At 30.6% G+C, this 13,432-nt stretch overlaps 1 protein-coding gene across 3 annotated transcripts in view; it reads left to right on the forward strand.

Annotated features, from left to right (window-relative positions):
* LOC129984435 (uncharacterized) overlaps positions 1 to 13,432 on the forward strand; it is a 440,548-nt gene that overhangs the window by 386,716 nt on the left and 40,400 nt on the right. For all 3 annotated transcript variants that reach the window (XM_056094315.1, XM_056094314.1, XM_056094316.1), the window contains one exon: positions 4,902 to 5,037. In XM_056094315.1, the coding sequence (XP_055950290.1) occupies positions 4,902 to 5,037 (136 nt within the window). The remainder of the gene's footprint in view (positions 1 to 4,901; positions 5,038 to 13,432) is intronic.

The raw sequence follows: 13,432 nt of genomic DNA on the forward strand, positions 1-13,432 counted from the left end.
ACATTTTTATCACAATTTTAGTTTAAAAAAAATATAAAAAGAAAGAAATTAAAAATTTACCGTTTCAACAAAAAAAAAGTAATCGTTTTTTTTATTTTTTTTTTATTTTTGGATACAATTTTCTATAGATACCCAAATGTAGTAGTTGTGTGGGGGGAGGGGGGTGCGTGCGTGCGCGTGTAATTTTATTTTTCTAAATCATTACATTTTTTTTTTTTTTTAGTTATTGTGTTAGCAGGCAGGAGAATGTGAACAACCAACACTCTGACAGATTTTATTCAAGATTTAACTAAAGACTGCATTTTAGATTCTAAAGCTGCATACCAAATTTCACTTACCATTAATTTGTTATCCTGTCTGCTTGCAAACAGACGGGCAATTTCTTAATGTATTTGATTCAAAATTGGACGCGAATCTACTCTTTAGATCCTAAATCTGTGCACCAAATTGTGTTCAACTTGTTCTATACTGTTACAAACCTGTAATTTTGCTTCCCAGTATGAATAGTGTCATCGTAAGAAAGACAGGATATACGATCTGTCTTGTGCGCGCTGAGCGTCAATGAACTCAGAGCTTGGCGACTTGGTTCATTGACGCTCAGTATGCACAGGACAGATCGTACATCCTGTCTTTCTTACGATGACACTATTCGTGCCGGGAAGCAAAATTACAGGTTTGTAACAATACTTTTAATAGTTATCGGGTTAATTTGTGTTAGAAATCCGACCAGGTAAAATGTATGTCAATGGATTTTGTTCACAATTTAATAAAATTCTACAAATTTGGTATAAGGGCCACAGATCAAATTTTATTCTTTTAGCTAGATGTGATTTTTGAATTACCGTATTCAAAGGTAGATAAATATAATTTTAAAAATATATTTTCAAAGAGATAGAGAAGAGAATCTGGACACACTTCGCAATTTTAAGATCGAATTTTTTGACAATTACAATAACTTATTTCAGTGTACCTCATATATGAGAAACTAGAAAAGAAACACACATATTTGTATCCGCTATTATGCTATGTCTAAAAGATTAAATTTTGTAAACGTTATCCATTAATTTCTTAAAATTAACCCATTAAGTTCTATTTTTTTTTTTAACACAAACTCAAATTATTTCATTTGAAAGTTTTAAGTAAATTAAAACTCACCTACATGTCGTCATCAATATCCTGTGTTTTATGCAAAGAAACAGATGTCTTCTTTAAAATGAGCATGCGAACTGACACTCTTTCATCATCATAAAGATGGTGGATAACATCATCATGAATATCATAATCTATTGGCCACATTGTGTATTTTTTGTAGGTGTTAGAGTTTTCTACAAACCAGACCGATTTGACTTAGAGCTGCTGCAAAAATGGGCATATACATACTTTGGAAGATGGGGGTGTGTACCTTAAATAATTTTTTAACAATTTTTTTAATTAATTAAAAATTAAATGAGATTTTTGAAGATGATAATGTGTACTTTAGAGCAATTTTTTGAAATTTCAATTAACTGAAAATGGAGATTTTTGTAAGATTAAAATGTGTATCTTTGAGAAATTTTTTAAGATTTGAATTAACTGAAAATATTAAATGCGATTTTTGGGTTTTTCTATGCTAACCCACGAAAATATCACTGCACTAAACAGATTTTTATTCTGTTTAAAACTTTTAAAAGTTTGTTTATTTATTATAATATAATTGCATACAATTTTTTTTCATATCATTTTTTTAATGTTTTGAAAATGCTTTTAGAATCATATCCAACAGTAGATTGCTATTATAAAAAAAATTTCTTTTCTTTATTAAAATTCTAAAAATTATCTTTATTGTTTTCATGAAAAATCAGAAAGTAAAATTACATAACCGCAAAAAACGTCGCGTAATTTGAAGTAAATTACCTATAAACTTAAGTTTTTATTGGCACATTACTGTCATGGGATTAGTTTCCATTAAGAAGGTTCATGCACACGATAAACAATACATGTGCAAGAGTATTCAAGAAAGACGACGGCTTTAAAGATTTTCACAATTTTTATGTTCAAAATTATTTTCCTGAGGACATATAAACGATAAATTAAGTGAAGGAAATGCAATAAAAATTAAATACAACTAATATTATTGGCAAATCAACTAAACAGGGATGATTATAAGCCCAAAAGCTATTCTACTAATGTCGACTATTGGTATATTTATACAATTTAAAACAAATTAAAGATACCAAATCTTTTATCCATTGAAGACATTATATTGTGGCATAGCAAGAATTAAAAATTCCGTCACAATTGATTTCATAATAAACATTATTTTTATCATTTGAACTTCAAGGTTTTATCACTGAACCTAGCAAGGTACAAAATATTTATTGGGTAATGCCACTTGGACTAAGGAACGGCCAGTACGTTAGTAGGATTAAATCATTGTACCAACCTAACACAGGAGCTTGAGATATTTATCTGTGACGCATTGTTACGACATCCTGGGGAGCCATGTTGCAGCTGAAGACACAGATATTAGTATCAATAAGACGTCTTTGAGGCCATTACATTAAGTATACGACAATTTATTGGAGTATCTGTACACAGAGGGTGACTGATCCGCGGAGCAGAGGGTATTACTCTTCGAGAAGCGATCGTCACAAAGGATTTTTGAAATACGCCATGAAATTCATTAATGAGTTATAAGCTTATTGTTTGAATATTATTTTAAGGAGTTTGATTATAATTTAGGAAATAATCTTCTGTGTTATATAATGGCAATTTAATCTCCCCGATAGAATTTTGATAGAATTGTTGGATTGTTTGGATTTTTCTGGATGACTTTGACTAACAGAATTTTGAAGTACTTAATGTAGATATTTTCAATTTAATCTACAAATTGATGTTAGAATAAAAGTTATTAATAATAAACCTTTGTTTATTTTACGATGTGTAAAGTTATGTACAAAAAATTGCACTGATTGAATATTCGATACCAAGTAATACCATAAAAGAACTTATAGCATTCTTTCCGAAAGTGTTTGAATGTCCTTAAACTTTTTTATGGTCTATAAAATAATGTGCCAGTCGAATCTTTTTCTGTTCTGAATCTAATTTTTTTATTAAGTCATCATGAACATCCACCGCATGGAATTGATCTATATGTTCTCCAAATCTTCTTATAACCACTGATGTATGTATGTAACCGTTTTACCATGGTGTATGCTTTATGTTGTATGCATGTAATAATTGGAATAATTCATAGTAATTTTAGAATTAATCTGGAGATAATATTCAAAATAAATTTTTAAAAAATCAGTTAACAATATATAAAACTTTTCATCGGTTCTGAGATTCAAAATGAAGGCCTGCAGATAGCAGTGAGACACGCTGCCACTTTATCCATCAGGCTATAGTTTTTTTAGAGATGCAGGCTTCTAAGTACGATTAACCATATTGTAAAGTACTGAAGGACTAGACACTTTGGTGAGATGGCAACAGAAACTAAATTTAGTTGGTGCCGAATGGCAACGTGAAGAAAGAATCGTGGAGCGGAATGATGTGGTGTGCGTGAAAAGAAACACCGAAAGGAATAGTTTATTAAAATGTTTCATGTTTAAATGGTAGTCTTTGTAAAGTTATGTAATGTAGTGATCGTCGCTATGTGTCAAAAAAGAAATAAACCAATTCGGTTTAAAAATTGGCCTGTTTCTTTGGAATAATCAACGCTACCATATCACATATTCCTTCCGGTGTTCCTTTTCGCGCACACCACGTCATTCCGCTCCACGATTCTTTCTCCACGTTGCCATTCGGCACCAACTAAATTTAGATTCGGTTGCCATCTCACCAAAGTGTCTAGTCCTTCAGTTCTTTACAATACTTAGTTTCAAATACGATGGGCTTTTGTTCTGAAAGCCCAATGATATGAATAAGAGCGATTTTTTGCGCATGTGCAAGATCTTGAAATCTCAAAATTATATTAATTTCATAGATATTTGGAGGTGAAATATCTATATATTTTATGTCTATCGTACTGAATACTTCAATGTGTGATAAGTTGATTCATTTCTAATTTAGGGAGAGGCAAATAAGTAACACTTCAAACGATCGAAAGAAACAGTGTTATTTCGCTGCCTGAAAAAAATCTGTAAGATTCTCTGTTTGAAATTAAATTTTCATAATTTTCCCTTTTAGCATTCGTAAGGATAATTTTTTTATAATTTTATTACAATGAAGTTCCAGTATTTTATAATCGAGATTGTCTCAGTCGATATACTTATATACTTGATACACTTATTCTCGCAAATATGTATTAAGTCATTTGAAATTTTGAAAAAAATATTTTGCCATGGCAGAAATATATTCTTTAACAATCACCTTTGTCTTGGGTTTCTTTTCTTTGTAGGTTTTTTGTATATAAAAAAAACCCCACGAAATACAAGTACAAAAAATGATAGGAAAATTGTCATTATATGTTGGTATCAGAGATCTTAATCAAACATGAACATTAAGCTGCTGCCCAGATTTTGTAATGTTTATTATATGTAATACAATTTTGTATTTTATAATATCGTATATTATGTCCAATAAGCACAGTTTTTACTATTAATATCAGTTTTTTGTATAAAACTCCACTAATTCAACACTTTTGTTAACCGACAGTCCCCTGGTCTGCTGGATTTCTGAAAGACAACTAAGTATATTTGTTATTAAGATCTTTATACGATATTTTACTAAATTACTCTTGCTCATAATCATTACTAAGGTCTTTACATGATATTTTGCTGAGTGACGATGATACATATGTATTGCATATACAGTGACATGTTACATATTGTTTGCTGTGCAAGATATATAAATTAAATTGAATGTATCGGGTTTTATCGAAGTATTGCATGTCTTAAAGCTATTATTTTTGTCTCTTTCAGCTGGTGAGGTCCGCCAATGGTACGGTTTACATGCAGGATACCGATGTGACAACGACAGGCACCTACAAATGCGAAGTATCTGCCGACGCACCCTCCTTCCAGACAGTGTCGGCGCAGCAGCGTCTCACCGTTAGAGGTGCGTAAGCAATTCTCAAATTATTCCATTAAATCCTTGATGGTAATCCTTAGATTAATCCTTGTTTCTCTGATTTCAATCCTTTGTATCAAAGGTAAAAATTTTTTACAATTGAATTTTAAATATAAAAAACACATCTTTTATTTTGTGTGCTCATAACATTAACATTTCACTTTCAAGTAAACATCTTTTTAATTTCTACAATACGTCATGTTTTCGATTGTTTGTCATATGATCATCATTATAGTAATGTCTTTGAATGCTATTAATTTCCACAATATGTAGTTTAATATTGTCGTTTCTTTGAAAGACCATGTCTTTGGAACAGCTAAGGGAATTTTGACCAACAATCATTTCCGCTTTTTCTTTTCCCTCTCAAATCCCCTCTGCTTCCCTATATACTGATGCTCCCAAGTTTCTTTTCTGAAATTTTAATAATTTTTTTTTATCTGTGTGCACATAAGTTTTCATAAAAAAGCACGTAACACTAAACAATCGAAGGAAAGTAAGTTTGTCTAACTCTCTTCAGAAGAACAAGTAACTTAACATCAATTTGAGAACTTTTTGAGAGATTTGCAATGCATCTTGCTGAAATAATAAGCAAAGGTACAGCCATATTCAAAATGGCTTTGCATTTGTCACATAACATTTAAAGCACGTTGTATCGTTTTTTACACTCATATAAATAATCTTTACCATCTGCAAATATGCACAATGAGTTTTAATCTTAAATTGATGCAATACTCTGAACATGTAATTGAGTGAAAGTGGATCGCATTGGTAATTATGAGTATATTCTATAAATAAATCGCGAACACATTCTACAATTTCTTCTTACATTATATATATGAAGACTTTTTCAAGGGTTACCCTCAGGCAGGGATTCAAAGAAAGGGATTTTTTCTGTGAGGAAATACAGACATTGTCTAATAATGATTCCTCGTGACCCGAAAATCCCCTGAAATTATGCTCAAGAGATATACCATTTTAACAGAAAGGAAATATAAAACAACAAATTAGAAGAAATTAACCACAACAAAGTAAAAATACAATAACAAAAATAACAATAAAAACAAAAAATAGCACTAAAATTAAAAATTAAAAACGAAAAGGCCAGTACATACCATTAACAGTCAAGGAAACTTTAAACTATCGATTGTGATTCCCTGCTTTTTAAAAAACTAACGGTAAATTATGTAAACAGATGTAGGCTCCCAGCGCCATCTATTGAGTGATCCAATATGCAAGGAAAGTTCTATTTTTATTTAAGCCAAAGGATTAATCCCAAACCATACCTTGTTTAATTAAAAAATTGACATTACAGTAATTTCTAGGAAATTCATTTTTAATTAAATTTTTAAGGAGGTTGTTTGATGCTTCAATATAAGAATTTTTATTATTGCAAACCCTTTTGATCCTGTTAACTTGTGAGAAAATTAGATTTTTGAAAATTTTAGAGTTTAGATTGGAATGGTAGTTACATAGTTTTGTTATTTTAAAGTTGAAATCATCCCTTTTATCGTATATACCAACTATTGTTTTATCATTAGCAATTTCGATTTTTAAATCCAGAAAGGTAGCCTCAAGTTGATTTTTATTTGTATCTTTTAGAATTAAATCTTTTGGATAGCAATTAGTAATAATATTAGTATTGTCGAAGTTAATCAAAAGTAGGTCATCAATATATCTCCACCCGTTTATTAAATTATATTTAATTATTTTTTTCTCATAGTAATGCAGGAAAATATTAGCTGAAGCACTTGAGAAAGCTGTTCCCATTGGAATGCCCTTGACTTGTTTATAAAAATTAATACCATTAAACACGTAATTTTCAGTAATATTAAAATTACATAACTGAAGCCAGTTATTTTTAGGAATGATATTTTCATTTAAATATTCGTCATATATATATATATATATATATATATATATATATATATATATATATATATAACCTATGTTTTTTTAAATATAAATTGTCATTTGATGTCCTTTGTAATTTTTATTTAATGTTTCATTTTGCCACAATGGAATTTTGTAGGCTATCTTTCACTAACTTTCGGATGCACTAGCGTTTTGAAATTTGTGATATTTCTGTATTCTAAGTGACAATAAAACACTATTTTAATATATCTAAAGCTTAAACATTTAATAATCTGTTCATTTTAATTCAATTTTGAATTTATATCAAATGCGCCATCTGCTGTTGAATTTAAATTAAATTATTTTGAGATTCAACGATATTTATAAAAATGAATCGTGAAACATACTGAAGACAAAACAGGGGAAATAATCAAAATAAAATGCTTTTATATCTGAGCTAAAAAGCAATGAATGACTTTTTTTTAAAAAATGTTGACATAAGTATCAAATCGTAAAAGTTTGAGACGATAAAAACAATTAAGTCACAAGAGCAAGATAGTTCCTATATTTCCTATCAAATTCCATTTATCAAAAGCAGAAAATATAAAAATATGATTGATATTCTAATTTTCTCACAGTACTGTTATCGATACCTCATGTTTTTAAAAATGTGTTATGACAACCTTATGTTTGATTTAAAAAAATATATATTCTGCTTTTAATACTTTAAAAAAATAGAATATTTAAAAAAAAGTATTATTTTTTATGTTTTTATTACCCTTATTATTTAGCCGGAAGAAATTTTACATGAAATACAAATCTGTTATAGAGAAATTAATTCCAAATTTACTGTTCTTTTAAAAGCAAGAGCATGCAAGCCGTTCGAAAACTGCTAAATTTTAAATTTCTCTTTCATTAACATCACAATGATAATAATTTGTGCATAAACAAAATAATTTCAGCCGTAATCAACCCTTATAAACTATTTCGAAGTTTGGAAAATCCAAAGTTGTGAGACAGACTCTCGAAGACTTTTTCCATCCTCCCAGACTGCTCAAACTTTTCAAGCCCGCCACCAATTGTCGAACGCTCAGGGCGGCGTCGCGTGATAGTGGCACACACACTGGCATTTGATTAACGAAATTTTTCTAACATCGGCTCTAAACGAGAAATGAATAATGAAATGAAAATATTACTCCGGCAGCCCTTAGGTTGTTGACACAAAAAGACTGGAAAAGTTCCACTTTCTCATTTCATTATGCCGGCCAAGTTTCATCCCCAAGGATATTCGAAAAACAAATGAATTATTCTTTTTTATCAGTTTTTTTTTATTCTTTTGCTCGAAGAAGATTGCCAAAGGAAGGAAAATAATCTTCTTAGTGGGCACAGTTCAAATGGAAAACTTAATTTAACTTCGTTAAAATCTTCCGTCGATAGATTCTTTCCCATTCATTTGATGAAGATGTCTCGATCTTGCCCTGTCTCAATGAGTTGGCGACAAGAATCATCTTTTTGTCGCATTAAAAGTGGGAGAATATCATTTCATTGGGAGAATAATTTGCTTTGAAGGTTTGTGGAATGAATGAGGTGAATTTTAAAAAACTGCCCTGGCTGAAATCGAATAATGATTAAATTTACTTAAGTTTCTAGAAAAGTTAAATTTCGGTCGTTGGTTTTTAATTTGCAGCGTAAATTTTGAAACTGAAAAATATTGATGCAATGAGATGATAATAACAAAATAAATGCGAAAGAGTTAAGTTTTCAAGAGTAGTAATTTTCAAAATTGTAAGTAGAATTCAAATTTTAAAAGTGATATTTTTATAAAATTTGCAATTTAATTCTTAAAACCGTTGCAATCTCTTGAGTAACGATCGTCAAGTTATAACAGAACTTGGCGATTTCTTCTTATAAACCACTCAATAAATTTAAAATTCTCCACCATAAAAAGAATAAAATTTTCTTCAGTGCCATTTTTTTATTTATGAGTTAAAAACGAAATAAAAAGTGGAAAATGAATACATTCTGAAAAGATATACTCACTTCCTATATTTAAATATATACCTGTATAATTCAAAATAAATCGTTCAATGCGTGTGTTAAAAAGGTGTAAGCCAAATTTAAATGTTTATAACCCACAAGACTTATGACCATTTATCGCACAAAAATAGCAAATAAGGAAAAAAAATCTATCGCAAATTTAAAGTTATCATGTGAGAATATTATTTTTTTAAGTCATGTGGTATTAATCCGAGAGAAAAACAACGTCATGTTCTCAAATGACTCGTATTTTGCAATCGCCTACATTTAGAAAAGCGATGGCTTTTCGCCATTTCAAAATCAATCGAGTTCTAAAAATTTTTTCCAGAGGCTAGAATTTTTTTTCTTCGTAAATCCGATTTAAACTGGTTTGGAATGATAACATGATTATTGTATTGAAAGCGATGGTTTTGCTAATCTCAAAATCGTTCAAGCTCCAACACTTTTTTGCAAAGCTATAAAAATTGAAAATGAAAAAAAAAATATATATACGTAATTTTCGATAAATTCACCTCGCTGTTTCGCGTTCATTTCCATTTTCTTCTCTGTGCTTCTTCGGGCGATAATTTCTTACGACCCTGCCCTCTATCGGTCAAACAGGAGAATCGGTACATTGATAATCACGCTAAATTGTAACTTTTTTTTGGCGATAAGTCGCCAAAAGTTCTTTGTCATTTTCTAATAACGCTGAAAGCGAAAAATTGATGCCTCAAAAGCGATGAATCTACTACTTTCAGGCCGTGCATTTTGAGGTTTCAAAAACCCCAAACCCAACTTGTTCTCACATGATGCAAATTAATTTTTCAAACATTCAAAAAGTGGCAACTGCTATAATTGAACAACAGTCTAAATATAAATTACAAAATAATTCACAATACAAACTATTATAATGGCTATAAATACTGAGAAACAAAATTTGTTTCTCAACATTCTCTAACAGAAAAGCAATCGTCATTTTAACTTTTTATTCGTAAAAAGGGGGCTTTGCGTTCTTTGATTTACGATTCCGGGATGCACCATATCAATAATTAATGCCCGTTTAGATTCCTAACAATCTGAAAAGTTTTGCTTTTTATATTTGTGTTAAATTAATATGGTAATTTTTGAAATCTTTGACATATTTTAATTATCCCGTGACTAATTAGAGGCTCTTTTATCTTTGTTTTCTGTACTGAAATTAAGTTTCCCGCAATTCATTAATTTGTAATCTGTGCTGAGTTTCATTTTATTTCCTATTCCTCTAATTTTTCGGAAATTTCCTCAAAAAAATAATTACTTTTTTTGTAAATAATACGCATAACACATGATCATAAATTCAAACGTGATTTCTTCCTGTTACTTTTACTTTTTCATATAGGTAGTATAGATAAGGTATAGTAATAAAAAAAAAATTCGAACTCGAGATTTTGACGAATCTCTATGTTTTAGACCTTCCTAAGTTCGAAAAACACTATTTTGGAAAATGTCCGTCCGTCTGTCTGTGTGTCTGTTTGTGGCAAAGATAATTCAAAAACGCTTTGAGCTGGATAGTTGAAATTTGTATACGGTATGTACAACAAATTTGCATATTTTTATTAATTTTTGAATAAAATTTGTTCAGAGGAAGTCCGGCTGCTCGAATATAAGCTAGCACGTTAATTACAAAACGAAGAAAGCTATAGAGATAAAATTCGATACACAGATTTAACATCTATAGTATAGACACCTGTCAAATTTTGATCCAAATCCAACTATAGGTTGGTCTGTACATTCAGAATAATATAGACGCGATAATTTAAAATCGTATTGACTTAAATACATCAAATTTTGTGGATACAAATACAGTTTTCTGTCAAATTTTTGTTTCAATCAGTTGAGAAAAACATGTATAAAATAAAAATTCGATTTTTTAATACTATTAAAGCATACCCGAGATGAATCACTAAATAACTCGTAAAAGAGAACACGATAGATTCAGTAAAAATGCTAAATTTACGTCAAAAGTATTTCGTAACTATTGTACGCCAATGCCATATAAGGCATTCTCTTTGATAATACCTAGGATATGCTAGGATATTTTGAGGGAACCCCTCTTGCTGTTTTAAACACTAATTTCAAGAAATTCACCATGACTGAATATATAATATAATTGATACGCGAATAAACTCCAGCAATGCAACAAAAAAAACTACATTTTTATTAAATTAGAGCTATTATTCATATTTCTTTGAAAAGCATTATTATTATTGTATTAGTTTAGCGCTATTTGATATAAAATTACTCTTTTTATAATAAAATCTGACTCGAACACTCAAACGCAGTGAATAACCAATTACGTCATAATACACTTTTTCACCTCCGTGATATTCATCATCTGCTTAGAAAATGAGAGTACAAATCATCCTCACCCCACCCCCACAGAAAACACACACCGTCCGCTTATAGTCAATACGACCAAGGATGCTTTTTCTCGAAATAATCATGGGCCGCAGTGGCCTGGTGGTAAGGTCTCGTCTTCGGAACCGGAGGGTGCCAGGTTCGAGACCCGATTCCACCGAAGAACCGTCATGTAAGAGGGTCTGTTGCACGTTAAATCCGTCTTGACCAAACGTCCTCCCGCTGATGTGGTGTGGTGTGAAGAGGGGGGTGCCGGCTCAGGTGTCGTCCTCGTCAACTGACCGCGGTTCGAAATTACGAGGTCCATCCCAAAATATCCCTAGTGTTGCTTCAAACAGGACGTTAGTTTAATTTTAGTTTAGTTATATTAAACTCGAAATAATCATTATGGTAATTTTTAAGATTTTGGTAAATTAAGTTTAAAACTTTCAAAGCATTTCGCTCTTTTACTTTAGGGCTTTTTTTAAATTTTTTTTCATTCGTCATCCCTTTTCAGATGCAAGGGAAAAAAATCCCTTTATCCGTGAGCAAACAGATGTTTCAAAACTTTGCAAGCGTAAAAGTAGAAAAAACAAACTAATTACTAAAACATTAATTGTTGATATAGAACCAACAAATATTGATTTAAATGCATGACTTTTGATAAACTTTAATAAATAATTTCTTATTTTCAAACAAATATGATTTGTTCTTTTCTTCTTTTTCAAAGGTATAAAACAATCTAAATTTAAATATTTTTTCCCAGGATATATATATGTTAGTTTATATATATCAGATGTACTCAGCTATCTCATAATAATGATTCCTACTTAATTTCCTTTTTAAAATAATTTTATAATCTCTCTGGTTCCCTCTTCACTGCAACCTTAACTTTTTAGTAGAGTTGACTATTCTTTTTCCCATGGAACAAAGCTACTGCGTTTGAATTTTTTTTAACTATATAAGCTCACCGGCTCTTCTCTTAAGCTCACTTTTTTAAAGCTTTATAAGGATACTTTCTCACGGACTCTCCTTCCTACTTTTTGTCTTCCTACTCAGCTACAAGTGTTATCGTTTTTAATAAGATATATTGACAAAAGCTTAAAATGGATTATTTACTTAAAATTATGAATAATAAGAAGTATTAAAAAAATTCGGCGACTGCTTATCCAAAGCCTCATATAATGCATATATGGGAAGTAATATGTCTTAATTTCATTTATATTTTAATTAATTTTGTTATTTATATCTTGAATTAGTCTATATTGCTTCAATCTAAAATTTTCAATCGAAAATTCATTTCAATTTCCCTGCTGCAAAAGGAGGAATGAGAGTCCCTGATACCTTCGTAGACCTTCCAAAGATATTTAAGATTCCTTTTCCTGAATCAACATGTGTCCCTGAAATCCCTATAAGAATCTCTTAGTAAAGGTCCTAAGGGAAAAACTTCACTAAATTCGTGTTCTTATCTTCCGGTATGAACGGACGCGTTCCACCATTGTCCCTATGCGCTACCGTGAAAAAAATAAACTAAGTTAAATTCCCAATCTGTCTTCTTTTCGGCCAATCATCTACGTTTTTGAGCATTTGTGTGCATTCTAGTTAAGTAAATAATTTCTAACATAGTAATGATATTTTAATTCTAATTTCAATTTAATTAATTTCCAAGATTTTTTCTTAATTTAACCCATTGTAACTTCATTCTAAAATAATCTCTTATTTCGTGATCCAATTCCACTTTCTGTTTAATTAATTCCTTTGTAAAAATAACGCGCCATCATTACTACGTATCAAATGAAAGTGATACTTCCGTTGCCCTTGTCAAAGGTCAACGCATGTATTCCATCGGCACGTGGCCGGAAATCCTATGTTATATAAGACTAGTGATTATTTGTTTCGTCCCCTTTTGCCTTCTTTACTTCTGCTTTTGTGACGCGCTGTGGCGGACGTGCCTTGTCCGCGTCTTTGCTTGTAGATAAATTGCCTTCCCTAAATGGATATTAAACTTAATTTTAAAATGTAAAATATCTCTTCATTGCTGGTTGAACCTGCATTCTGTTGCAAACAAAATAATCTTACACACACACACACACACACACACACACATACTACTAATATCCTTTGGCGACTGACTGATTCA

Source organism: Argiope bruennichi, chromosome 9 (assembly GCF_947563725.1).
Source record: "Argiope bruennichi chromosome 9, qqArgBrue1.1, whole genome shotgun sequence".
NCBI lineage: Eukaryota > Metazoa > Arthropoda > Arachnida > Araneae > Araneidae > Argiope > Argiope bruennichi.